This window comes from Aristolochia californica, unplaced genomic scaffold, assembly GCF_029961685.1.
Source record: "Aristolochia californica isolate CCGP_79_NKW_82.1479 unplaced genomic scaffold, dmAriCali1.0.hap1 SCAF_12, whole genome shotgun sequence".
Classification (NCBI taxonomy): Eukaryota; Viridiplantae; Streptophyta; class Magnoliopsida; order Piperales; family Aristolochiaceae; genus Aristolochia; species Aristolochia californica.
The window spans coordinates 24,816,335-24,843,810 of NW_027181793.1; the positions used below are offsets into that span (position 1 = coordinate 24,816,335).

At 39.2% G+C, this 27,476-nt stretch overlaps 4 protein-coding genes and 1 long non-coding RNA gene across 6 annotated transcripts; 3 read left to right on the forward strand and 2 right to left on the reverse strand.

The window, feature by feature from the left end:
• Positions 1 to 609: 609 nt before the first annotated feature.
• Positions 610 to 3,324, reverse strand: LOC137946965 (uncharacterized). Of its 2 annotated transcripts, none has more exons than XR_011111093.1 (3): positions 2,951 to 3,324; positions 2,143 to 2,284; positions 610 to 1,213 (listed from the first exon to the last, which is right to left on the reverse strand). It is a non-coding gene; the product is annotated as an uncharacterized lncRNA (long non-coding RNA). The 2 variants fall into 2 exon arrangements; XR_011111092.1 differs by lacking the exon at positions 2,951 to 3,324 and adding an exon at positions 2,477 to 2,753.
• Positions 3,325 to 5,462: 2,138 nt separating this feature from the next.
• On the forward strand, positions 5,463 to 6,674 carry LOC137946156 (pathogen-associated molecular patterns-induced protein A70-like). The gene has a single exon (XM_068792359.1). It carries the CDS (start codon positions 5,511 to 5,513, stop codon positions 6,378 to 6,380), a length of 870 nt encoding a protein of 289 aa, XP_068648460.1. The 5' UTR covers positions 5,463 to 5,510; the 3' UTR covers positions 6,381 to 6,674.
• A 2,069-nt stretch (positions 6,675 to 8,743) lies between these two features.
• LOC137945248 (eukaryotic initiation factor 4A-15) lies at positions 8,744 to 12,448 on the forward strand. The gene is made up of 5 exons (XM_068791031.1): positions 8,744 to 8,876; positions 10,117 to 10,185; positions 10,371 to 10,477; positions 10,570 to 11,000; positions 11,505 to 12,448. The coding sequence occupies exons 2-5, from the start codon at positions 10,118 to 10,120 to the stop codon at positions 12,138 to 12,140; spliced, it is 1,242 nt and encodes a 413-aa protein (XP_068647132.1). The 5' UTR covers positions 8,744 to 8,876; position 10,117; the 3' UTR covers positions 12,141 to 12,448.
• Positions 12,449 to 14,198: 1,750 nt separating this feature from the next.
• On the forward strand, positions 14,199 to 23,051 carry LOC137945396 (diacylglycerol O-acyltransferase 1-like). Its single transcript, XM_068791270.1, has 16 exons — positions 14,199 to 14,704; positions 15,566 to 15,646; positions 15,740 to 15,813; positions 15,924 to 15,999; positions 16,557 to 16,624; positions 17,032 to 17,155; positions 19,045 to 19,143; positions 20,004 to 20,105; positions 20,201 to 20,337; positions 20,539 to 20,620; positions 20,768 to 20,788; positions 22,020 to 22,082; positions 22,350 to 22,397; positions 22,499 to 22,561; positions 22,700 to 22,753; positions 22,836 to 23,051. The coding sequence occupies exons 1-16, from the start codon at positions 14,339 to 14,341 to the stop codon at positions 22,920 to 22,922; spliced, it is 1,545 nt and encodes a 514-aa protein (XP_068647371.1). The 5' UTR covers positions 14,199 to 14,338; the 3' UTR covers positions 22,923 to 23,051.
• A 2,600-nt stretch (positions 23,052 to 25,651) lies between these two features.
• LOC137946485 (uncharacterized) lies at positions 25,652 to 26,422 on the reverse strand. Its single transcript, XM_068792798.1, has one exon. It carries the CDS (start codon positions 26,131 to 26,133, stop codon positions 25,795 to 25,797), a length of 339 nt encoding a protein of 112 aa, XP_068648899.1. The 5' UTR covers positions 26,134 to 26,422; the 3' UTR covers positions 25,652 to 25,794.
• Positions 26,423 to 27,476: the final 1,054 nt, after the last annotated feature.

Here is a 27,476-nt window from a genome sequence, read left to right on the forward strand (position 1 = left end):
TGTAGTTTGCAGGGAGGGGGACTAAGAAAGTGACAAGTCTATGGGGTGGCGAGAATGAGGCCGGGTGAGCCAACAGGTCATAGCTATGGGCGGTGTCGGTATTTGGACGACCAGAAATGTCCAAGCAGAGCCAAGTTGCTATCGGATTTGTCCACTCGCTCGCCTTGGGGATCCTAAGATTTACATCTTTCTAGATCTTGCAATGTAATGGTCCACTGCGTCCTTTGCATCACGAGTGCAGACTCCTTTGGATCTCTTCTCGCGTGGTCCCCAGAAGTGGGCTCTAAGCAATTTGAAGGCGATACGAGGAAGATTTTTTTTTTTTTCCTTCACTTCTAAGCTTGACTAGAGTAATAAGTAACAGAAAGGAACAACTTTAATCACTCAATTGATTATGATCATAGTTGGAATTTTACCCACACTATTGCTTTCCTTTGTTTGTCATAGAGCTCTCAGTTTTAAAGTGGAAAAGTTGAGAAAAATGTATGCAGAAATGCCCAAGATTTGAAAGGAGATTATATGTTAATGGAGGAGATATTGATAAGGATAGAGCCCCTTTCTTACAAAAAAAAAAAAAAAAAAAAAAAAAACAAACTGCACAATCCTCATGGGTGTAGCTGAAGGAATCATGGCGGCCTCCTCTTGCACTATTGCCTCTTGGAGGTTTCTCTATGTTGTGAATAATTCAGATTTTATCACGTCCCCACACACTATCTTTCAGTTGGAACATGGCATCCATGATAATTCAAACTCCCGTCTATTCACCTTTATATGTGGGTCCATATGTGTAGTAAGTCCATAATCTCACATAAGAAATAAAGATCATGTTTGCATTGCAAAGATAAAGTAAACATTGAACACCATCAAAGGTTTGCTGCAAAGTGGGGCTTCTAAGGAAAAGAGTACATTCAAGTTGTAGGTAGTGGAAGACATATAAAGGTGACTGGACATTGATTACATCTTTGAATCCAGTGAAATACCCATCTAAAGCAAAGATTAAGAAAGAATAAGCAATTAATAAACTTATCAGTTGTTTGGTTTTGCAAACACAATACTGCGATTCTCACTGTCTCCAATGCATCCTGTACTTGCATTTTCAATTAAGATACAATCTAAAGTTTAAAAAATGAGTTTAGTCCGACTAGATCGCATATCTTACTCAGTGATATACATACCATCACTTCGATGCTGATAGTTGTTCAACCCCCTCAACCTGATAACATAAAGTAGTAGTGAATCTGTGAGATTAATGATGAAAAGAAAAGTGACATGGTCAAACGACAAAATCATCCTATCCATAACAGATGCCTTGTCATTGATGATGTTTAAAGAGAAGGATTAGAAAAGATAAACGTGACCATTTATGAGCTCATGAGTTAAAATAATCAAAGTTCAGTTTAGTTTTTTTTTTTTTTGTTAATAGTACACTAAAATATACAAACTTGAACATTAGGAAACAGAAAACAAGAGGAAAGCAAAATTTAACAGTTCACTTCATACTGAGGATTGTATCTAACAAGAAAAAGAAAAGATGACAATACAGAGACCTAGTTCAGATGGTAATCTAACACAAGTCTCTTAACCACAAGTCACTGTAAAGCAACCGATACAATATGTCAAGAACATCTACCTCCAAAACCTCCTTGAATTAGACCATTAAGATAGTCAAATTGAATACAGGCTAAAGCACTTATGTAATGATGTCTTAAAAGCTGCTTAATAGTAACCAAACAGAGTTTATTCTCAGATGATAGGTTTTATTCTTCATGATAAGATAAGTGACAAGTGAATTGTTTTAGCTTCTATCAGAGAGCACCCACAAAAGATGATAATAAATTAATGATAGCTTCAAAGTTGGCCTACAGAGTTTTAAATAGGTTATACATCTTCATTAAAAAAAAAAAAAAAAAAGTTAGCCTACAGAGTTGTAACGCATTTGGCTTTCCTCACAATGATCTCCAAAGAGTATGCCAAAGCACCAAAAGCAGTTTGGTGGGTTCTGAATCGAAGGGGGCAAGGGACAAAAGAGAGACAGGGAGACAAAAGCAATGATATAAATTTCAAAAGGCAATGCTAACGAAATTTGTTTGTGGTTAGAATAATTATGAGATCAATGATCATTTACAACGTCATTAGCATTACATTATTGCAAAGACTCCAGTACTCTCATCCTCGGAATGATGAGAATACGGTGGCATTCCTCAGAACAGTCTGGACACCGTTTGGAAGGTTAACTGGGTGTCCACCTCCACCTGGTTTTTCCTCCGCCGGACCGCCAGTATGCCTGTAAACACAACCTTCAGATGCAAAGATATCCTCTCCTATGAACCCTAAGTTTCATAAATTGTAACCAGGCAGAGAAAAATATTCTACCAACACCCGACATCCGGCACATGACTGCAATTCCCACATGGGTCTGACCCACAAAGAATTTGAGTATCTCTACAGCTACATTATGTCTATATTAGGCACTTACCAATGGAGAGCTAAAAAACGATTGGATTGAGGGTGTTCTAAGGGCAGGAGTTTGGGTCGATCCATATCTCCCAAATATGCCTGTCACATGCTTGATCCTTTTTCCCCTTTCCTTTCTTTGGCTCTTAGCGGCTTAAGAGTCGACTTTTTTATTCTTTGCATTTGTACCTGTAAAGGCTATATAGATACCCAATAGAGGACACCACATTTTCCACTTTCGTGGAGCTGAGGAAAGGAGGAGGAGAACCACAGTTTCTGCTTTTTTTGGTGAGATTCCCTTCAACTCAAAGACTCGAGAGTCTCTTGACCTAGATTTGCTAGGGGGTTTTCGTTTCACTGACATGAAGTTAAAGGTAAGGTCAGGTATGAGAATTCCACATTTAGGAAGAAGCTGACGCTTATTCAAGGAATAGGCCTAACGCGGTGCCGAGTGATCTACCTTTTCATGGTTGAGAAGAAGAAAGAAATTTTTTACCATAGGGACGTTTCCAGATAAATGGAACACCAAACGCGAACGTGACATAGCGAGGCGAATCTCAAGAAGTTAAGTCAAGCGAGATGCGACAGTGATGATGCGGTGGAGCTCGATTCACCAGGACTTCCCCCTCGAAGTAGACTCCCCATTCAAGGGATGGTTTTTCTTTGTGCCCTTTTTATGCAATAGCTTCATCTGTTCTTGAAACTACTCTCCCTTTGAAGGCAAGCACGCAGCAGGCGAAGTGAATGCGACATCATTATTCTCATTCTCACCACTGGATCTCAGTCAAATCAGACGTGACTTGGATGGAATTCTGGAGCTCAAACAACCACAGATTGCGTCAGTGAACCCCCAAGGATCGAATTTCTTTGGCCTTTTGATAGTTGATGAGAAGAGTGAAGCGACGAAGCTAAACTGGGTCTTAATGCAAGAAAAAGATGAAGCATGTTTCTTGGGCTTGGTGATTGAACTTCATCCATATGGGCCAGGTTTTGTGGTAGACAAGACATCTGCAATGCGACTAAATTCAAGTATGGGTTGTGAAGCTTGATGGGCCGCATTTCAGATTTCCATCAGTTCTCTCTGAGATTTCAAAATAAATAACATAAAATAATTTAAAATTCATGATTTGATGTGCGAAGATTCATGAAACTTAATCTGGCAGCCACTTTCACCGTAAAATCGTAATGACTTTCAACTCTTACTTCAATTGACTCTATGGGCTTAGCCAAATGGTAAACTCCAGCCAACTCAAGACATTTTCGAGTCCTTGACATCAAGGGATCCTCGTAAAACTGCTTGCTTCGTTCCCATGTTGAAGGACTTTTGGAACAAAAGTTTTGAGAAAGATTATCAGATATTTTATTTCTTGATGCAATTCGAACTCCAACCCTTTTGAATATAAGAAGAAGCAGGAGATGTCATAGACAAATTTAAACAAAGAGGGAGAATCTTGAATTTGGGTAGAAATTTGCAGTAAAAGTGTTATCGATAGGGTTTGGAGTCATCAGGGGATCATACCTGAAGGAGAAGCTTGAATATGGGGAAAGATTTGCAATGAATTGGAATTGAGAAACAGTGAACAACCAATCGTTGACTGTGAGGATTTTTTTTCACATGTGAGGTCTCTATTTAGTGCTCCCGATTAATCAAAATGGGTTTGATTAATCGAAGCTCGACGAGAGATGCAAAGGAAGTAGGGGATCTACCGATTGACGACAGCATGACAACGGTGGTGGTGGCGATCGTGACAACAACGGCAATGGCTCAGTTTTGTTGATCTATGACATGTCTATAGGGACGAAGTTTGAGAGGACTTGCGATAGCTCACGATGTGCGTAGGGTCTCCGTCGGCAACAGAAGATGGTAACGGCGAAGGGAGGATGCAACAATGGTTGCGATGCTTGATGACATGTAGCACGGTTCGGAGAGCTTCTGAGCATGAACGGAGTGAGAGAGCGCCGTCACAAACCCAAGGAAAATGAATGCCAGATGGGGAGGAGAGGATATATTTGCATCCGTTATAAAAAAAAAACGTACACATGATTCACGACATCTGAAATATGTTCCTCGGACCTTCAATTAATGTGCATGGACTAAGAAAGCTAAGTGTGAGCAGACCGGGCCAAGTCAAGGGCGGTGCACTCATTTGGACGTTTGTTCAGAAGAGATTAGTAGGAAATCTCCAGGTAATGAGAACATTGAATCATAATTACCCAAAGCAGTTTTTATTGACCACTCAAGGGTTTGGAATTAGATGTCTTTGTCTCTTCTTCAACTTTAGACAATGTTATCAGTTACGTAATCGATTATTTGTTCGATAACATTCATCATGTCGATCAAGAAAATTAAATTCAGTGTTTTTTTCTTACACAAAAGACATAGTTAGACTTAATTAAGTCTCAATTGATTTCATTAACTCCATGGAAAGGAGCAAATGACCCGGCCATGGCCATGACCAAGCAGAAGCTGCCACGTTTGGTATGGGCCTAATAAAATTGACATGGCACTCAACTCCTTCCCATCAATTCTATAACTTCACTTATTTTCTACGCAATAAATAAATACTTATAATAAATACTGGAAATTTTTCTTCCGATAATTACATTGCAATCCTACGATGCTCTTTCAGCGGAATTAAAAAATAAAAAAAGGTTAGTACCACGTGAGCTCGCGGTTCTGCCGCGTTGGTGTGAACTCTATATATGGCCTCCTGTCCACACGGTTCGCTCTTGTAGACGCCGCTTGACTTCTTGCCAGGAGGAGAGAAATGTAATTTTAAACTATATGTAACACAGGACACAAATAAGAAATAAATCGATAACGACGAGTCGACTCGACTCGACGACTTTCCGTCAATTAAACCACCATGTGATTTTAACGCGTGTCTCTCCATTATCTGTTATTAATTAATCAGTTTGCAAAAAACAAAAAAAAAATAAAAAAATATCATATAAGGTTCTATAAATGTAAACGCTTCTCTGCTTCTCCTCTACCCTCTTCACATCCCTTGGCTGAACCCGAAACCCTCTTCTCATCTCTTTCAGAGGGCGAAACCATGTTGGAGGAAGCAGTGCAGGCGATCTGGGCGTCGATGTACAGCTGGATCGCGCCCACCGTCCTCTTCGTCCTCCTCAACATCGTCATTGGCACCATTGCTTTCTCCTCCTCGCCCGACGGCGGCGGAGGCTCGTCTTCTTCTTCCGCGTCGCATAAGAGCGTCGGTAGCCCTCTCTTTCGCACCAGTTCTGTTATTGATCGCTTCAAATCCTTCAATCTTTACAGACAGAGGACTGAAGACGTCCAGGCCTACAACTCAATCCTCCAGCCGGATTTCATGACCCATCAAACCGTCCAACAGAGCCACGAACCCGTTTCTCATGGAGAAACTGGTGGGAACACTCTCGTTCGAACTAGCTCCATCCTCGACCGCTTCAAACCCTTCAATCTGTATCGCCAGAGAACCGAAGATGTCCATACGTACAGCGCGATCCTCCGGCCGGAGTTTCATACTCATCAAGCCATCCTGCAAACCCATGACCCCGCTGCTGAACCCCGAGAAGAAACTGTCGTGGAGAGCAAACTAGCAGAAGTAGAAGAAGAGCAGGAATTGAGAGACGCTGAGCTTCACCATTACAGCCGGACCGTTTCAGACCCTTTCCCGACGGTCGGAGAGGTGCCAACCACGTTACCCGTGAAGTTGAAGAAGTCGGCGAGCACCAAATCGGTGTTCAGGCATTTCAAGGAGGAAGATATCACGGGCGTTCGCCGACCGGCGACCACCCGGCCATCGAAAGTCGGTGTGAAAGAAGACGAAGAGGTGGACGCAAAAGCTGATGATTTCATCAACAAGTTCAAGCAGCAGCTCAAGCTACAGCGGCTAGATTCCATTTTGAGGAACAAGAACATGCTCAACAGAGGAAAATAAATCAAGCTCCAGCCGCAGGACGGTGGACAAGCGTCTCCCTTTCCTCAATTACATTAATCTACTCTTCGAGACGAATTCCGGGTCAGATAAAAACCGCTTCTTTTTTAGGGTTTACTTGGGGAAGAGAACGAAAAATCTTGAATAGCTGTTTCTTGTCTATTTTTTTTTTGTTTTGTAGTTGTATCAACAGCTCCGAGATCTTTAATTATCTACTTCTCTCACTCAAATTTCTAACTGGCTTCCCTTTTGTTCCTCTGTAATTCTATAAATGCATTCGCTTTAAGCATTCGAGTACAGTATCTGTTTCACCTTTCAAGTAATCTGCATTTCATTTGGAAACTCGGAAAGATTTCATTTTCGTTGCTCGTAAGCTCTGGTATGCCAGGAGGGCAGGGATGCGGGTGTGTACTGTGTCCAGTGAAGACCGACCGCGCAGCTCTGCTGGCGCACGTGAGGGACATCCTGGCCGTCCTAACGAACAGATCACCCAACTAGCCGCAGGATTTATTTCGTGGCACGTGCAGACTGTGTGGGGCCCAGAGGCACATGCGTTTGTGCGGTCATTTGGTTGGGGGTGATGCACGAAAGAAAAGGAGAAAATAAGGTGTGCCTTTATACGTCTATTTCTTGCGATGGGCCCGGGCAGATTGCCGTCCAATTGCACCGCCTACCAAATGGTGGGCCTCCCACCTGATTTCCAGAACTACTGATTTGACCGTCTGTGTCCTTCCTCTATGACAGCTTTCAGCTCGTTTGGATACTAGTTTCAGGTTAAAAAAATGAGGTACTTAATGATTAATTACTCATCAAATTTAAATTAAATTATTTATAGTTTATACTCATTTAAAACAAATTTATTTAAGATTTTATATATTTTATTATTTTTTAATGATAGAACCCCGAGGACTCAAAAGTGTTTGGCTTGTCCAGTGAAGCCGTGAAGGTAGTGCTCACATGTGAGGTTCGATTTTATGAAAATATCTTTTTTGTGATATGATGTCACGTATCACGACGAGCTGTTATCATGGTTGTACTTTGGAACCGGAATTGACTCGGATACTTACCAATTTGAGTCGAATTTCATTTCCGATTCAAATAACCTTTGCAATGTTTTGATTTGATTCGACCAATCGTAACACCGTGGTGCATGGCCGTGCATGTTTCCACTCGGAGTGAATTGAAAATGCATCACTGTAATAAGATGTGACGGTGGGTTAGGTTCGGATTGAGTTTTCTAAACTCGGATCTATGGAATCAAATTAGAACTCGCCAATTCAGTGATCGGATTCTGGGTAAATCGAAAGTGATTCAAATTCCTCCCTATAACTTGATTTGCCTCGTCCAAAATCCTATCTGATTTACCAAATCATGAGTTAACTCAATAAGTCGAAATGGGACCACCGAGAGAGAAGAGAGATGGGGGCAACGAAGTGATGTAGGAGATAAAGATAAAAGCAATTGGAGATTTTTGGGAGATAGTGAAAGGCAGGGCCGCTATGGATGGTGACTGTACAAAGCACGTCCTACAGAGTGGGCACCCACGGTCACTCTCCCCTCTCTCTCTAGCGAGAGAAGCTTTTTGATTAGTAGGCTTGAGGATACGGAAAGAAAGAAGGTTGCTCCATCGGTTGCGTATACAGACTTTAGTTGCTTTGATTTGAATAAACAGCCAAAGCCAGAAAAGTAACTCTTCTAATCAAATGGATCGCGCGTTTCTTTCTTTAGGATTGGACGGTTGGGATAAAATTTACGGTACTTCATATACCTTTGCCGCCAATCGAATCCGGTTCTTTTGCTTGAAAGGTAATTTTTACCCTAACCGTTGGACTTCAAACGCTTAGGTAGTGAGATTTTAAAATTTTCTCCAAAAAAATATTTGTTTTCCGATCTCGCTCCTTAATGATAATAAAGTGCCATCGGAGCCCACTCGAATGAACGGTCTCCGTCTCGTGCCCTTTTGATCAGCGAAAGATCAGAAACGATCGAGGCGGTAACTGTCGATGTGCTACTCTCACACGTGCGAAAAAAATGATTTGGGGGGTGCTAATGGCAATATCATCGCAATCACGAAGGAATTACGTATAATTGCATTCATAGACGACGAATATTAGGCATTCGGAAAAAGCTCGGTGAATATCCTGGGAGACACCCCCGACGGTGAGACCACGTTTGCAGGTTTACTTGTCTACAAGTCGTACTAAACTGAATTTATAATAAGATGTCACTCTCGTCTTAGGGTAAGGATTCGTCACCTTAGCAGCGAACAGCAAATTGAAGCACCGGTAAAGGAAAATAATCAGAAGTCAGGGGTAAAATAGGTGTTTTAAACACTAGAAACTCCGACTGGCCCTTCCCTATTCTCCCTCTCTATCTATTTCCTTCAACTCCACGGTGTAGATCCGAGGAGTTGGGAAAAAACCCTAGCTCTCTCTTACGCTTTCTGTGATCTTTCCTCTCTTCGCAGCGCTTCCAAATCGAAGCTACCTTCAATTTCAGGTGAGTGGCAGTCTCTGGCCTGTGTAGGTTCCCCTGTATTTTCTCTTGTTGCTTCGGTTTTTATGGTGCTTTCTTAAGCCGGCGGCCGATGGGCTTTTAGTCTCATGTTTTCTCTTAATCTTTCTATGGCGCCGGTGTTTTTTGCCTGGTTTCGTCTTTTTAACAGTGAGACTTGTTCATCGGTTTTTAAGACGGTACTGGTTTCGAGATTGAAGATCTATTTTTTTATGGTTTCGGTTATAGTTTGTGCATCGATTTGGATGATGTGTGGCTTGATTTTTATGTTTGATCGATAAAGCGTGCTGCTGTGGTTTTAAGGTGTCTGTAAGCTATTGCTTTATCTTGCTTGCAGGTGCTGTTAGGGTTGCCTGTTTATTTGCACAGCTTGCTGTTTATAGAAATATTTAGTTCATCGTCGAGTATCTAAGTGGGCTAGTTTGTTATCAAGTGGCGATCTATGACTCTTTATTTTTTCCTTCTAAAATTTATTGAGAGGTTGTTCTAGTATTTCTTCTATTTTCCTTATTTAGCGTGTTTGCGATTGTTTCTTTCTTTACTTTGGCGGTTCAATCGGTATGCAGTATTGTGCTTTCATTATCTGCGTTTCCTTCGTGTTCATACCGAGGGCTATTGATCTACTACTATTTTCTTCGTCTTCCCTTTGATGCGAAGGATAATGCTAGAATGCTGTTTCCTGTATCATTACACTATACCCATCTATAGTTGTCTGCCAATAGCACGTGTATGATAGTGACGTTGTGGTATATTGCCTTGCAAAACTGATAATTCGACTGTTGCTCTCGAGTGAGCATTTGTTTTTTAATGCTGGAAGTGATTTACTTGCTTTATGTACTCGTGTTGCAGTTTATTTTTTTTAATGGATCATGTCTGTGGTTTTACGCTAAAGAAGGTGACAAGTGAAGTCCTATTTGTGGAAAGAGTCATTACTAAAGTTTTTTTTCTTCTTCTTCTTCTTTAAAATTAGCGTCTGTTGTCCTCAGTCTTCAATCTAATTACTTGTGGTGTCAAATTTTTGTGCGGACCCAGCTTTCTCTCTACTTTTTTTCTAGGTCACTTGGTTTAACTTTCTTTCTACTTTTTCAAGAAAAATTAAAGGGAAGACTGTATTGCTAGCATGGGTTTCGTTTTGACCATTGCATCAGTCTTGTATAAATATTACTTCTTGTGTTTGTATACTGAGTGTCTGGGAAGGGATTGAATCTTTCTTTTACCATTACAGCATGGCAGGCTTGGTTCCAGAGGGATCTCAATTTGATGCTCGTCAATATGATACCAAGATGAATGAATTGTAAGATTGCTTGCTTCTAGATATATATATTTATTTTCAATTTGACTCTTTTTTTTGTCCCATAGCATAGAAATTTAGATTTTCTATGTTTTTTGCTGTAGAAGAAATGTTGAAATTTTATTATACTGGTTTTATATTCTTATAGTGTATTAGTGCTTATGTTTATTGCTGTGATGGTTGTGTAGGCTTACATCTGATGGACAAGATTTCTTTACTTCGTACGATGAGGTCTATGATAGTTTTGATTCCATGGGATTGCAGGAAAATCTTCTTAGAGGAATTTATGCATATGGTAGGTGGACGGTGGATATTTAATGAATTTTGCTATTTGCTTATTTTTTATGGTGCATAGGGGTGAAAGTGGTCTGTTTGATGCTTTTAAAGGTTTTGAGAAGCCCTCTGCAATTCAGCAAAGAGGAATTGTGCCCTTCTGCAAGGGACTTGATGTGATTCAGCAGGCGCAGTCTGGTACTGGGAAAACAGCTACTTTTTGCTCTGGAATTCTTCAGCAACTTGACTATAATTTGGTTGAGTGTCAAGCATTGGTTCTTGCACCCACACGAGAACTTGCACAACAAATTGAGAAGGTCATGCGGGCACTTGGTGATTATCTTGGTGTAAAGGTTCATGCTTGTGTTGGTGGGACCAGTGTCCGTGAAGATCAGCGTATTCTCTCAAGTGGAGTTCATGTTGTCGTTGGCACCCCAGGTCGTGTTTTTGATATGCTGCGCCGGCAATCTCTTCGGCCAGACTACATCAAGATGTTTGTGCTGGATGAGGCTGATGAAATGCTCTCCAGGGGCTTCAAGGATCAGGTATATTATATATTTATTCATGATATCAGCAGTAACATAATGTTGTACCAGTGAAGTTGCTTTAGTGGTTCATGAATGTTGATCAAGAAACCTTTTGAAGCAGAGTATTGTGTGTTACACAACTTGTTTTGCTTGTAGTTACTAATTCTTGCATGTGCAATTATTGTACAATTATTTTTTTAATTATAGGCTTATTTTAATTGCTTACTGTTTGCTTATTGAGCTTTAGCTTCTGTATATGTTCATTACATAGATAATTTATTGTTTTTTATTAGAAGAGTACCATCTTCATAAAATTATTATGCTCATTGTTATACTTCATTGTGTAGTCTTCTAAATAGTTAATTGACTAGTTTTCATGTTTCTTATGTTAGATCTTTGTCCATAAATGTATATGTGATGGTTTATTCAATTTTTTCAGTGATAACACCCTTTTTATTCCTTATATGGTCATGACTGCTATCTTGTATACTATTCTGATGTCGAATTACTATTGTTTTGCAGATTTATGACATTTTCCAGCTTCTCCCTTCTAAAGTTCAGGTAGGAGTTTTCTCTGCTACCATGCCACCTGAGGCTCTTGAGATCACTCGTAAGTTCATGAACAAGCCCGTCAGAATTTTGGTGAAGCGAGATGAACTCACACTTGAGGGTATCAAGCAATTTTATGTAAATGTTGAGAAGGAGGAATGGAAGTTGGAAACTCTTTGTGACCTTTATGAGACTCTGGCTATTACCCAGAGTGTCATTTTCGTCAATACCCGACGTAAGGTTGATTGGCTCACCGACAAGATGCGCAGCAGGGATCATACAGTTTCGGCCACTCACGGTGATATGGACCAGAACACTAGGGACATCATCATGCGTGAATTCCGATCTGGATCCTCACGTGTTCTGATCACTACTGATCTTCTTGCACGCGGTATTGATGTGCAGCAAGTCTCCCTTGTTATTAATTATGATCTGCCGACCCAACCAGAGAATTATCTCCATCGTATTGGTCGTAGTGGTCGTTTTGGAAGGAAGGGAGTTGCAATTAACTTTGTGACACGTGATGACGAGAGGATGCTTTTTGATATCCAAAAGTTCTACAATGTTGTGATTGAGGAGCTGCCATCAAATGTTGCTGATCTCCTCTGAAGATGGAATTTTCGTAATTTTTATCCTTGTTTATTGAGGTAAGATGTTTTTGTTTGGGTTATATTACTATTATTGTGTCTATTTAGGGGTTTGGGATTTTTATTTCTCGATGTCAAAACTTAATATATGACAATGAGTGCGTGTTATGGGGTCCAGCACATTTGCAAGAAGAGGTTCCTTAGGTGCCATTGAGATGGAGCACGTGTGAAGGCCCTGTTGTTGCAAATTTTGTAGCAGTTAGGGTATTTTTTGTATCTTTGTTTTTGGTTCCTTATAAGATGACTAGTCTGGATCTGTTTTTATGTTTAGTCTGGTTTCATCTTTTCGTGAAGGCGAGGGGTCACGTAGAATGAGAAATGAATTTGGTAGTCATGATGACCGGCCTCAATTACCAAACGTGCACGTTGGTAGATTTTTTGAGCCCTGATCAGTTTGCTTGTTGCTTTTCAGCGTGGTTTGGTTTCCCAATTTATGCTGGTAGGAACGTTTTTTTGTTTTTAGTTTATTTTATCTTTATACTTAGTCACGCTGGGTGTTGATTTAGTGCGGGCTACTTGCGGGTGGATGGTGGAGACGGACAGGTGTAGAGATCATCCATTTGGATTCTATACCAATTGTATATTTTCCATTTGTATTGTTACAGCCCATTGATCTTTGCAATTAGGCTTGAAGTTTGTTGTCTCTCTATCTATACCTGTTATCTTGATTATGGATTTGTATCTTCCCGAGGGCGTATGATTTCGAGATCCTGTAGAGGTATATTTCATTTTTCTCTGCTAAAACTTGTTTTTCTCGTTGGTGTGTGAGCCATATTGCTCCTGTTGCTTTTTAACTTGGGAGAATGAAGATTGTTGGTACTCCAAAGTGTGTGTTTTTTTAATTCTGTAAAATTTGCGCGGTTTGTGCAATTCAATTGGCTTGTAGTGATGAGGAAATGAATTTTCGTTTTGCGAAGGATTAAACTTACCCACTAGCAAGGAAGCGTTCTTTAGCTGGTATCAGGGTGGGGTTTGGGAAAGTTATCAGGAGAGCAGAAGGTGGGCTTGAAGTCATATTGTCATTGAAACAGATATTATTTTAAATCCGTACTGTTCTCAAGAAAAGCCTCTGGCCAATGAGAGAAAGTAGGTCCATCATGGCGGCTTTCACTCCACTCTGTTTGTAGGGGGTATCCTCGCGGTGGAAAAGGAGCACATTTGTGTTGTATATAGTCAATTGACCATTCTTTTCGCGAGTGTTTGGAGCTGAATAGGTAAAAGTGATGTACAAAGATATTAATAATTTTTTTGAGAAATTACTAGGGATTTATATTCCTAAAATTTTTTGAGCAACGTTTCATGTAAGCATCAACATTAAGCCTCTCAAGATAATAGTATGATTAATTTGTTTTTAGTTCGGTTATTAAAAATAATTATCCGGGATGTCAGCATGTTAAATTATTAATCTATCCTTTACAAGTGAATAACCAGATTTATCATATTATATTATAACCGCTCGAAGGAATAATCAGATAGCCATTCTAAACCATTGACCTCTTCTGCATAAAGGGATTCTTATCATAAAAGAATCACCGGAAATCTAACCTTTCGAAGTTCCGATACCTCCGCCAACAGGCAAGATGCATGAACTTGAAATGCAACCGACAACCGTCCCTCTCGACACTCCTTCAATGGACGGGTAATTACGCAGCGAATTGCCAATTCCCGCATGTGAGTTTGCATTTCCAGACACGACTGGTGGTCAAATCTTCGGTCCAAGCAATACCATCCCTCCGCCGTTGTTCATTATTCACGTTACGGTGGAGATTAGTTTGTCTGTCACATGCCTGTACCGACGCAGATCAGAAGTTTGTTTGCAGCTTATCTCTGCCATTTGGACGCCACGTTCATGCTTGAGTAGGGTCCATATTTACAAATATGGCAAGTGGGCCCACAGTTTCTCCTCACTTCGGCTAAAAAAATATGGCATGTGGGCCCACAGTTTCTCCTCACTTCGGCTCAAAGCCTCTCTTCGTTTACCCGAGGTGAGAAAATTAAAGCTCGTCTTCGCTTCCTCGTAGCCGCCAAATCTGCTCATAAATACTTCCACCGCATCGCCTTCGCTTTTTTTTGCTTTAATTTCATTTCTTTTTCAAATCCCTTCAGTCTTCTCTCCTCTATATCTGCATGTGTGATTGAGAAAGGCGAGGACTCCGTTCAATGGCGATCGCAAACCCTCCGGACGAGAGTCCAGGGCTGAAGCCGGAGCCGTCTGATCTTCGCCACTCTGTGCGGCGGAGACCGAACGCGTCGTCTATTCCCGATTCTTCCTCAAAAGCCAATGGAAATTCGAGCTTCAATGGCGATGAGTCCTCCGTCGGGACCAGCTCCGACTGCGAGGATTCGGTTGGGATCGGAAATCGGAACGGAGGGACTCATGCCGATGATGCAGGTAAGAAGGTCACGGGTGGTGAAGATCATAAGAGAGAACCGGACGTTTCTGTTAGGTTTGCGTATACGCCTGCTGTGCCCGCGCATAGGAGAGTGAAGGAGAGTCCGTTGAGTTCTGATGCTATATTCAAGCAGGTTAACTATTTGAAACCGTTCTCTGTTGTCGTAATTGGATTTTTAGTTTCTGAAGTGACGTGCTGCCATACTTTTCTATGTTTAAGATTATTTTACTTTTTTCTTTTGATGAAAAAATTAATTATTTCATAGCCATAATTGAATAATTCTTTGTATTGGTTGTTGCTCGTTTTCGTTTGCTGGGTGCATCAATGTTTTTGCATCTCTCTTGAGCATTCATTGCACATGGCATCTGTTCTTTTAAGGTGCTTATTGGTTGTTTATTTCTTTAAGGATTTCAGTCTTCCATATCCTTCCTGTAGTTAGGTTTACCTGTTCATAGCTTCATTTTGGTAGTTCTGTCTCTATTCATCTTGAATTTGACTCTCCTACTGGAATTGGAGCTGCTAATTTGACTTTTTAATCCTTTAAAAAAAATTGAGAATTGTTTAGGACTGAGGTTTTTCTGAGGTAGACGGCCGAGTTGGATAAGCTTGATTACTCTTGGAGACAAATATAAAACGTACTGGAGTACTGGGACACGACAACCTAATGGGAGAATCTTGTTTTGGTTTTGTAGCTCTAATTGTAAAGGGTCTTCTTATGAATCTTCAGCCTCTACCCTACTGGCATGGGATAAATTCAGCTTAGGATTCATATATCTATGTGATTCTTTTAGCTGATGACGGTAACTTCCTATTGCTTAGAACAAGAAACATGCTACCATAAGGTTAGATGAATTTGAATTTTATGCTGAACATGCATATTGTGCTCAATGTAGCAAGTGAACAAAAATAATTGTTGGGCAGCACGGGTTTATTTTGTAGTCGTTGTTTGTTAACAGCATTTGATTCTGAGTATGATTGGGCACTTTTGTCACAGAGCCATGCGGGCCTTTTCAATCTCTGTATCGTGGTTCTTGTTGCTGTCAACAGCAGGCTTATCATTGAGAATCTAATGAAGGTTTTCCTCTCTGTTGAAAGAGATAGCTCTATTTTGACATTTTTATATTTCTTCTGTTTTTCTGGGTAACTTCCTTTTATTGTTTGTTATCAGTATGGCTTATTAATTGGATCTGGATTTTGGTTTAGTTCAAGGTCACTAAGAGATTGGCCACTTCTTATGTGCTGGTAATGAAACTCCAACAATCTAGTTTCTTTGTTCCACATTTTCATGTATTTCTTTTTAGTTCTTTCTCCTTCCATGTGCTCTGCTTTCTCATGTCTTCTTTAAATTGCAGTCTCACTCTCCCATTTCTATTTCTTGCTGCTTTTATGGTTGAAAAGTTGGTTCAGCATAAGCTCTTCTCTGAAGCGGTAAGTAATTACTTTATGTATTATCCTTTTTTTCATGTTGGATAACTCTGTACTCTATTTTACCTAAAATTTATACTGTCATATGTTTCTTACATGTGGTTCGTTGAAAAATCTTGGTAATGTTTCCGATGGCTAGGATTTGTATCTTAGTTCTTCTTAAAGTTTGTTGACTAATCTCAAATGCCCAATAATACTTTGTATATATGGAAAAAAAGAATATGGACCGAAGTCCATCTATTCTTAACTTTATCTTCGAAATTGAATTGAATTCTTGATTAATATTGCTTCGATTTTTTTCTTTTTTTTTATCTATTTTAATCACGAAATAAAGATAAGTAACTAAAATAAAATAAATGGTGTTCTTGTAAATTATGTGACTTTTCTCAGGATGAAAAAGTTGTGTGGAGCTAAGATTAGCTAGACTTGTTGTGTGTGTATATGTATAGTTGATATTTAATAAAATAATGACAATTACAAGGATCCGTAACTCAGTGTTTTTCGTTTTTTTAGTGAAGAGGTATATCTTATATTTCATAACATACTATCATATACTGCAGGTTTCTGGTCTTCTTCATCTGGTGATTACTACATCAGCAATTGTTTACCCTGTTGTTGTGATTCTAAGGTTAGCCTTATTTTTTTGTTGGTGATGTACATTTTTTGTCATTTACTAATGAACATTTTAATTGATCAGTCTCCAACCAGCAGAAGGAGAGAGAGAGAGAGAGAGAGAGCAATACATTTACAATTGACGTACAATGTATTGGGACTAGCCTAATTGCTCTATCTTCTCCTTAGTTTTATGAAAAAAAAAATGTGACATATGAGGGAGACTTATTATTGGAGATGATGCCAGCAATGAGTGATGGAGTCACATCCTCTAAAAAATACAACCTATCTATTCTCTTCTCTGTCATGAGTTGCTACTTACATTATGTTTATGATAATTCCTCCCTCACTGTACTTTATGTATTTGTTGTGGAGCACTGTTAAATTGGTGTGTTTCCTGTTTCTTGCTTGAATATGTTTCAGGTGCAATTCTGCTGTTTTATCTGGCATCACATTGATGCTCTTTGCTTGCATTGTTTGGTTGAAGTTGGTTTCCTATGCGCACACCAATTATGATCTGAGGTCTCTGGCCAAGGCAGCAGAGATGGTAATGACCTGCTCTACTATTACCTCCTACAGTTGCCACTGGTACATAATTCACATCCACGAAGAAGCTGTTTCATGTCTGTTCATGCCACAGGGAAAGTTAACTTTTTTGTTTTTGACAGGTTGATCACACACACTACAATAAAAACCCCACATTAAGCTTGACTCCAAAACCTCCTGCTAGAAATAGCCCCATGTGGCTATTGATCCACATGGATGTCCTTTTATCAAATGAAGGCACATTTTATTAGACTCAGAGGCCACAAAAGAGGGGAACAACTCCAGGGAGGAAAACCATTTACAATGAGGGATTGAAGGGAAGCTCCTTCTTTAGCCCAGAGTCAACTAGACCTTTAGCTAATCTCAATTCATGATTCCAATTACAAAAATAATACGAGGTTAGATCCACACTCTGAAAAAAGGTAGACCAGAGTCTCCAAGGGGGGATCTTTCTGTTTCTTTCACCAACCAATCATGACTTGTGAATCACCTTCGACCACAAGAAGCTGTTGGAATCTAGTCTTATATATTAGAAGGCCATGCTTGAGGGGTGCAGCTCAGCAATGGTTGAGTCGGAACTCTCAAAAGGCCATCAATTTAAACACTCTTCTGAACCCTGCAGGCCCTGCAGGCCCTGGTTGCCCGATGCATAAAAATATCGATGTTCCCATTCCCGGACTATATGATTCTTATGATGTGAGAGTGCATCATTCATTCTTCAGCAGTCTCTGAAGACCCCTCCCCTCAATTCATGGAATTCCTTTTAAGGTGCTGGCACATGAAACGATCTTTCCTAGGGTAACATTAGCAGCAGCCCTGGGTGGTGAGTTGTACTGCTGAAATGTTACTGGTTCCTTTCCAATCAAAGGTTCAAGGAATGTAAGAAAACAGACCTTGAGAAGTGTCTTACCTAATCTAGTAGTAGTCAAACCAAGACCCTGAGAGGCCCACATATGTGAACCTGCATTGATACTATATGAAGTTGGGTCCAAAGACCATCCTATAATGACTAGCCAAGTCGGAAGGCTTATTTTCTAACTAATAAACCCCAAATCTGTGTACTAATTAATCCATATGGGACTATTCCTTAGCAGTGTAGAACTCCTCCATCACCACCATAGTATCCTTTTTTAGAAAAGGGTAGCCCATATGATAAAATTTATTGAAGCCATCCGTCCCTGGAGCATGATCAACAGTTGGTCAGCAAAACATCTTGTTCAATCTCATTGTTTGAAAAGGATGCTCAAGTAATCTAGCATATTTTGGGGGGGAAGGCATTGAAGCTGGGCCAAATGATAAATCTGAAAATTATCTCAAGATCTCATAATATGAAGGACAGGGCTTATGCAGTGGAGATCATAGTTACACAGTCTGTTGGAAAGAGTCATAGTGCAGAAAAGAGTGGAGTATGGGAGATCAGTTGCTGGAGCATTGATTTCATTATGTCTGCCATGTCTAACTGGAAAGAACTTATAAAACAGGAAAATTTGTATGATCACATTTTCCTGTTGTTTCTGAATGACATAACTGCAGTGATTTTTTGTTTATTATTTCTGAAGGGAAATAAACACAGAATAAGTACTTACTAACTTGCAATAATAGTTATAATTATTGTGTTCTATTTACTTTCTTTAAATTTTTGGAACTATACAGATTGAGGGAATTGGTGATTACCTCTTCTTAACCCTCATGTTACATGACAATGAGTGAAGGTATGAATTTTTTGGAGCTGGATAGATGCTAAGATGCAACTTTGGGCAGTTCTTCATCTAAAACCATCAAAATTGCGGTTATTGCATTTGCTTCTGATTTTTCAGAAAATTTGCTGTTTTTTCGTCCCTCTGAAACAATCAAAATTGCAGTCATGGTAATGGTTCCTGTGTTGTGTAGGGTGATGCCTCGCTTGGTACATTGAATGTTGGTCTTTCTTACAACATTAGCTTCAAGAGCTTGGCATACTTCATGGTTGCTCCAACATTGTGTTATCAGGTACTACTTTCTTCTTCATTTTTTTATGAATTCTCGTTGTATTTTCAAATTGAGCTGCACAGCGATCTCTTTATGCATGCATGTTCTCATTCCATGGACTTGTTGTTGCTCCATGAAAACGCTTGTATTATTCAACATTCATATTAGCAATGAAGCTTTTATACAGTATGGTGCTGCATTATGGATCAAGATGCTTTCCTGAAGGATTAGATCCTTTGATGCTTCTTTAATTGATGATTTGTACAATCTTATATAATTCTGTGTTGAGACAGTTTTCAATAGTCATATGTAAGTTCTACTGTGTCAATTGAGGATTTAATAGAATTGTTTCGTGAAAGCAGTTTTCTGGAAAAAAATTCATGCATTCATGTAGGAGCCTGTGATAATTTCTGTTGATATTCAAATGAACAAATAACTTTTAACCGAGAATAGCTGTCAACTGAGATCTCACCATAACCAACTGGAGAACCTCTTTTGGTGACAAAATGCAGAACTGAAAGTGCACGTATACTTTTTGGCTATGTATTATGTTGATCTGCATGTTTTGTTCTAAAAAAGAAACTTGTTTGTTTGACTGAATTACTATTTATTTCTTAATATGACAGAACCACAAGTTTTACGTTTCTTTTGTTTGCTTTGGTGTTATTTATTGCTTCCAGTTAGGGTGGCTTTGCCACTTCCCATGTAACTTGTCATGGTTACAGTACTATAAATATGTACACTTTGTTTTGTATTCCTCAAGGTCATGTATATTGCAGGCTTCTCACTTTGTAACTTTTTATTAACCGTTTTTGCCTTTCAAATTTTCTTTTAGCAATAAGAATTGTCAGATGATCATAATGGTTTGTTACTATTTGAAGCTAACCTATCCTCGTACTACAAGTATCCGGAAGGGCTGGGCGACCCGACAGCTTATTAAATTGGTGATATTTACTGGATTTATGGGCTTCATCATTGAACAAGTAAGTTGCCTTTCATATGTCCTTCCTACGTTTCCTTTTTGAAACTTGCTGATGACCTATGTTTCTAAGATAACTTTGGTGAAAGGATTTTGCAGTATATGAATCCAATTGTCAAGAACTCCCAACACCCATTGAAAGGGAACTTCTTATATGCTATAGAGAGGGTACTGAAGCTATCAGTTCCGACACTTTATGTGTGGCTCTGCATGTTCTATTGCTTTTTCCACCTTTGGTATGTTCTCTTCCCCAGATGCAATAAATTTTTTTATTAGGGTCTGGATTTTTTTGTTTTTGTTTTTGGCTTGTGGCTCTGGTTAAATAGGTGTACTATTATTTTATCTGTCATACACTAATTATTTTATTGGATGTATGGGATTACTACTGATTTCCTTTCTGAGCAGTACTGAGGCTGACTTGAAATATGTCATTGTAGGTTGAACATACTGGCAGAAGTCCTTCGTTTTGGTGACCGTGAGTTCTATAAAGACTGGTGGAATGCAAAAACAATTGAAGAGGTTGACCTAAGATATTCCTAATGTGTAACAATGAGCTGTTTCAGTTTCTTTTTATCCATAAACTGAAAGATTTAACAGAATCTAATGGGTTTCTGAAATTTTCCTTAACAATTTGCATATTGCTTCTGTCCATGGAGCGGTCATCAGTACTGGAGAATGTGGAACATGGTACATGTTTTATCCTTTTACCTCCAGTGCATCATTTATAATTGAGTTCTCTAGCATCCCAAAGTTCCTTTTTCCATGATATGATCCTAGTGGCGGTCTACTTCTGGAAGAGTATTTGGAGAACTGTCAAATTTCATTCTTGATGAATGTCTATAACATAGTGTAATGTTAATAAGGCTTTCTTGTTATAAAATTGTGAATGCTCATTAACAAGCTCCATCCAGTAAAAGTTGCTTTTCCTTATTTGGAGCTGTGCTGCCAAATTATAGAGTGAAGTGAACCGAAGCAAGTTGAAACATATAAAATAAATTTTGTTTATAAAATGTAGTAATAGACAATATTACAAAGTCGGTTCTCAAAGATGTCTGCCCCTTTCAACCGTGCTTTTTATATGTCCCATAAAGTGGCCATTTATGGAGATATGATATATAAATAGGTGAACTATGTCAAGGATATCTTCAAGATCTGAATCTAAAATCCGTTGGCAGTCTTTCTTTTGATTTTTCACACCTCTTGATTATTAGAGACTCCTTGAAAGTTAAAAATTATTCTAGCATTAAAAGTGAACATCATTTGTATGCCTTCCCTACCTGCCAAAGTTCTGGAGGAATTCTCTTATTCCTCTCAACCCGTATACTCTGAAGGGTTAGATCTTGCCTTTGATTTTGCCTAAGTCTTGGTTTCAAGCAACTCCTTGAAAGTTAATAATTCTTCTTGCACAAGACTTTCCCAAGCCAGAATTTTTTAATTCCTCTCAACCTTTCTACATTAAAGACTGGACTTGCTGAGGGACGCATAGGCAGTTTGATCAAACTTATTTATCATTACCGTTCATTATATCTTCTCTATGTTGTAATATTCCCATGTAGACATGACTTTCTATGCTTTCATGATTATGATCCTGGTGAGGACTACTGCTTTTTGTACGAATATTTTTTTAATAAGACCTTTTCTGGAACTGGTGCTTTTTCTGAAAATATTATTTTGCTGAAAGGAAGCGTGTTTCTGATTATTATGAAAGAAAAAGAACATCCATCTTTCAGAAATGGAAAAGATAAGTACTGCACAAATAGAAAAACTATAAGGCACTTGCATGATGCAAACTTGCCATGTTTGTAGTGTACACACAATTTCAACTTTTACTGCTTTTCCTTTAAATATGTGTTCTTTTCCTTAGGAGAGGTGGCATAGAAATGGCTAGGTCAGTTAATCAAGGTTTAATTTTTTGCAGCCTGTTCACAAATGGATGGTTCGCCATGTTTATTTCCCATGTCTGAGGAATGGGATACCAAAGGTATTTGAGCCTTAAATAGAAAATTGTTTGAGAAGATTGTCTTTCGATTGCTCAACAAGATATTTATGGTCTTTGTCATTTTCTGTTTAATTTGTATATTTCCCTACTCTGCTTATCTTCGATTATTTGTTTTATAATTTGGATAGATAAGTAGACAGTAACCCCTTGTGGATGATTTAATAATTAGAAATCCTACTTTTGTTCACTTGAAGGGCTCTGCATTTGAATGACGTCAATGATATTTTATTTTTCCTGTTTCTATTGTAGGGAGTTGCCATTTTCATAGCTTTCTTCGTCTCTGCAGTGTTTCATGAGGTATGGTTTTCTATGTTGTTCATAGTGCACGATACTTTTTAAGCTTGTGAACGTGTGAAATTTCTAGCAATAATCCATACTTTTCCATCTATAATCTGCAGCTCTGCATTGGTGTCCCATGCCGGAATTTCAAGCTATGGGCTTTCATAGGAATAATGTTCCAGGTCAGCTACATCAAAAGATTGCTAGAGTCTTGTTTAATGGTTTTTGTGACGTGTCTATTTAATGTTATCCTTGTGTAAATTCCTGTGCACTTTTTTGTTGTTATACTCTTACTCCTGCTCTGGTGGCCTTTGTAACAGATTCCCCTAGTCATTGTCACCAACTACCTACAGACTAGGTTCAGAAATTCAATGGTAGGTTTTCAGTTCTTCTCACGCAGTCCATTTTGAGAAAGACGAGTTCACCAACCTCACTCGTGTTGTATACTTACTGCAGGTAGGGAACATGATATTCTGGTTGTTTTTCTGCATTCTCGGACAACCAATGTGCGTTCTCCTATACTACCATGATTTGATGAATTAGTAAACTGTAATTGCAGTAAAAGAAGCCCATCGAATGAAGGGGAAATTTGCGAGCACGTCATTTGATGTCTCAAAAATGACCCCATTCTTGTACGAGTAAAAAATTGAGTTATATACACATTTTAGGCTTTGGAGTGTCTCTGAGCAAAGGGACTAAGCATCGGGGGGTGGGGGGTCGCAGACTTTGTTTTCTTCTTTGTTTAAAGGGGAAATCTAGGCCTCGTAATGTTTTCAAGGCATATCTAGGCCCATGCGTGGAGCGCAATATCGCCTCTATTTATATTTGAAGCTCCGTGGATTTCATCGCCAAACCCCATTGGAAAGTGAATTTGTTATCCAACTCAGTTGCATGAATTCAAGACAAGGAAACAAGTCAAATTATAAATCGGTTTGATCGTGTCTAATTGCTGCCTCGTCGGATTCATCTTTCTATCGGATGAGATCTGCGAGTACACAACATTTATGGTTCTGGATTAGGTAGTTGGCGGTCATTCCCCGACACTCGATGGAGGGATAGGCTAAATTCACGCGCGATCATTGACCCGCATTCTTACCATTCATGGTCACCGCGTGCGTATCTTTGCATGCGAGAGAGTGGGCAAACTGCTTTACGGGTTCATCTCCACGCCTGAAGAAGAAAAAAAGAGGCGACACTACTGAAGATCCGTGAGAGGTGCCGGAAGCAAGAATTAAATTGTGGCGCACCAATTGCTATAACTTTGTTAAAAGAAGCATCTCTCTGTTAAGAAGAAAATCGTGTTCAAGCTTTTGGAAAGGAAAAGGTGAAAGATATGACCATGCACTGAAGAAGCGATGGCCCTCATTTTAGAACCGGAACGATCAATTGAGAACCGAATGGTTTTTAGTAGCTGTCACAAGATTGTGTTTCCAAAGACACGGTCCCATGAGTGCTCGAGTTCGATTTTGATGGGATGGCTCTAGCACCCCTTAATGTAAATCTGGGGAAGGAGCCTGTCACGACCCTGTCTGTTTGGTCTACACATCCTTCCAGGCGTGTCAAGAACACTATTTTCCGAATTTTCGCATTTTCCACCAGTGCATTAGATCTGCAAAAGGGTATTTTTTCGGAATATAGCTGCACTTAGGCGCTCCATGAAAAGTGTTTTGTTAACATTGGGTTGGCCGGCCCCTAGTCGCATTCAGAAAGTGAATGAGCTCTGTCTTTCTACACAAAATGAGCTCTGTCTTTATTTACCATTTTTCAGATTGAAAGAAACTGGCCCTATGACTATTAAATAGACTACCAAATCTGAGCTTGGTGGGAGTAGATATAAGTGAAGTAAAACAAATTCTCGACCAACAACTCAGAGTGTGAGTCATCGAATATGTCTCTAATAGAATATACAACAGATGATGTTTCACATTTTTTTACTTTTTAATGATTTTTTAACCCAACACAAGATAATACAGTGATTTATATACATATCGAGAGAGAGAGAGAGAGAGAGAGAGATGTTCCTTTCTCAGATTATTTTACTCGGTAGATCAACCAATAGAACTAGTTCCAACCAAACAAACCTGACGCCATTAGAAAAGGCATTTGGTAAATCATTCTTTCTCTTCAGAAGGGCAGTTTAAAACCTGCATTGCATCTACTATGGACTTAAACAACCACATTTTTGTTTCTAGACTTCCTGTTAGGTTCTAAGCAGCAAAACATCTGTCGAGGTTTTCATGGAATACCAACTCCCAATTTGATCAAGGGTTACCCTCATCGTAGTTTTCCTTTGGTATCTTCATTGTTTCAGTTCCTAAAGAAGCATCTGATTAGGTCCCTTACGTAACCAAGATTCTCTTGAGAATCTCAAGAAATAATATACTTGTGAAACTACTCTTGTAAACTCTATAAAATCCCTGCACAGTCTCGGAAAATTCATCACTCTTTTCCCTTTCATACTGTAACAATCTAAAATTCCCTGGCATCTCCAACTTCAATTCTTAGTTCAGGTTGGAGTTCAGTTGAAACAATCAGTTCTGAGCTTGCTTCCAAGCTCATTCCCTATACTTCAGCCTCTATAAAAACTCTCATATTGAAAAAAAGATCTACCGAACAGAAGATATACAATTTGGACACTAGCACAAAGTTTTATGAAGAAGCAATCTGGTAGCCATGAATCCCCGTTAATAGTGGTATCAGTTGATTTCTGTATATGAAGGGAAGTAGGAGAAGCTGGATACTTCCCTTCATTTTTCACTAAGAAAAGTATAACTGAAGATAAAAGCTTGGTATACAGATCAAAGCCACATAATAATAAAACAACCATCTGCACAGTTATGAACAGAAAGATATGATCTCATTATTGAGCTTATAATTATTATGGAAACAATGGAAAACGGAAGAAAGTCGAACGGCAGCAGAAGAAGAATCAGAGAGGTTGCATAGCCAAATTCGAAGCAGAAAGACATATGTGAAATTTAAGCAAGCCATTTTCACCGGAGCAAGAAAAAAAAGTTGCGAAATTTCTATGGAATGAATTTCCAGCTTTGATCAGAAAAAAAAAAAAAAAGCAACCATGTCAGCTCCGAAGCTAGAATCGTCCATGCAGCAATGAAATCACTTTAAACATCATAGATCTTTGATTTTGAAAAGATTAGTGATATCAGTATCCTCAAAATACTCGAATGCGATTGAAGAAATAAAAATGGGTAGATAGTAGCAACGATCATATTTCACTTAGGGCTGGCGAAATTTACAGAACAAAGTATCCCTAGAAAACAATCAAATATCTTCATATTTATCGAAGACCCACAAGTTCATAATTGTGAACTGATCAGTTTTCTGGATCTTAAAACGCGCACAACCCAACACAGCAAAACCTAATAGATAGTCACGAAATAGAAAATATCCAGAATCACCACCATCCATAAACTACTTGCGTGTATCTGTCTTTAAGCCATCTAAAGCTCTTCCTGAAGGAGCCCTTCATCTTCCCTTCAACAGCATAAACCTTGTAGCTTGCAACCCTTTTCTTTCTCTGCAGCTCCGGGTCGTTGAAGCTCCAGCTTTTGGAAGAGGATTCGGTGGGTTTCCCTTTCTTGAATTTCATCTCTTTGGGCATCTGGGTGGGATAAGACGAAGCATAAGAAGTGCTGTAACACCTCAAATCATACCCAGAAGCAGGTGGCATGTTTCCGTAGCTCTCCATCTGCATCCTCCCATCCCCACATGACTTGGATCTGAAATCGTCCATTGAAAACGAAAAGACCTTTGCCTGAGACGAAGGAATGGCGCGAAGAAGAGATCGAGGGGGAAAGTTATTCCGAGCTTTTGATATATTTCTTTCTAGTTGGGAACAGCTCACGGAGCGTATGAATGGGTTTACTGATTGTTTGCGGGTCAGATTCTGTAATTTTTATCGCGCCGACGCTGATGGGTTTTGTTGACTAAACAAATCAGAAGACGAGAAAGAAAAAGACTTACTCAACCAAAAACAGTTTGATTCGCCTGTTAATATATGGAGAATTTACCGCCGGAGAAGAAAGCTTGATTCACCGAGAAGCTTTTCTTTTCCCGCAATTTTTTCTTCGGGTAAATCTTTGACCTCCACGCGAGCAAGACAGCTTTCTCCTTCTTTATCTTTAAAATTTATAAAGGTGTGGACACCTAGAGAGACCCTTCAAATAAGAAGCTCAACTGCGAAATGATTCCGAAATCTGAATAATTTTACAAAAAAAAAAGTCTCCTCTTTGAAAATTTCAGTAACCTTTTTCTGGGTCTGCTGGCGTTTAATGAGTTAGGACTCGGGACTTTTCTAACGCTAGATTTGTCTGTTCTATTGACCATTGAAAATTTGATTAAAGCAACGTGTGGCGATAGCTTTCTACTAATTCAATGTATTCAGCTCTTAACTCTTCGCAGAAAAATCTCAGCAAAGAAAAAGAATTAATGGAGCGGACCAGAATTTTTCTCAAAAATAAATGAATTTTTCTCAACTACTGTTCATCTTTTCTGTTCCTTACTGTCCTGCAATGGCTTTTACTTCCCAGCACAGTTTCTTAGGGGTTGAAAGCTTAGAAAGTTATAAAAAGAAAACGAAAAATTAAAATAGGATTCAGTCCAATGTTTCAAAACCCAACAAGGGAAAACCAGCTTCTGCCTGAATTCGTTCAACAACTACCGTATAGTCTCAGCTCTCACCGGACGATTTACTAACTCTGGTTGTCTGAAAAAAGTCGGAATGATAACAAACTGAAGTTTCCAATTATCAAGTGTTTTATCTTCGCTCAGAGCATTAGATTCCTATCTCTTCTCTTGATTTTTTAATTAGGTGTAAAGGGAGAATTCATTGCAGATGGATTAGTAGGAACACGTGATCTGATTCTGAACAAAATTTTGGGATTCTGCAAGTAAAAAAGAGTCTGCCGAAGTCGAGACAGTTGAAGAATAAATTATGGGTTAAGTAATTACTTCAACGCCTACCGGAGATGGGTGGGCGATCAGTCCAAGAAGCTCTTCTTTCTCCTTAGAAGGAAAGTAGATGATCACTGAAAGATTATCTTACTTGAGCATACAAAGATAAGCTATCCAGTAAGT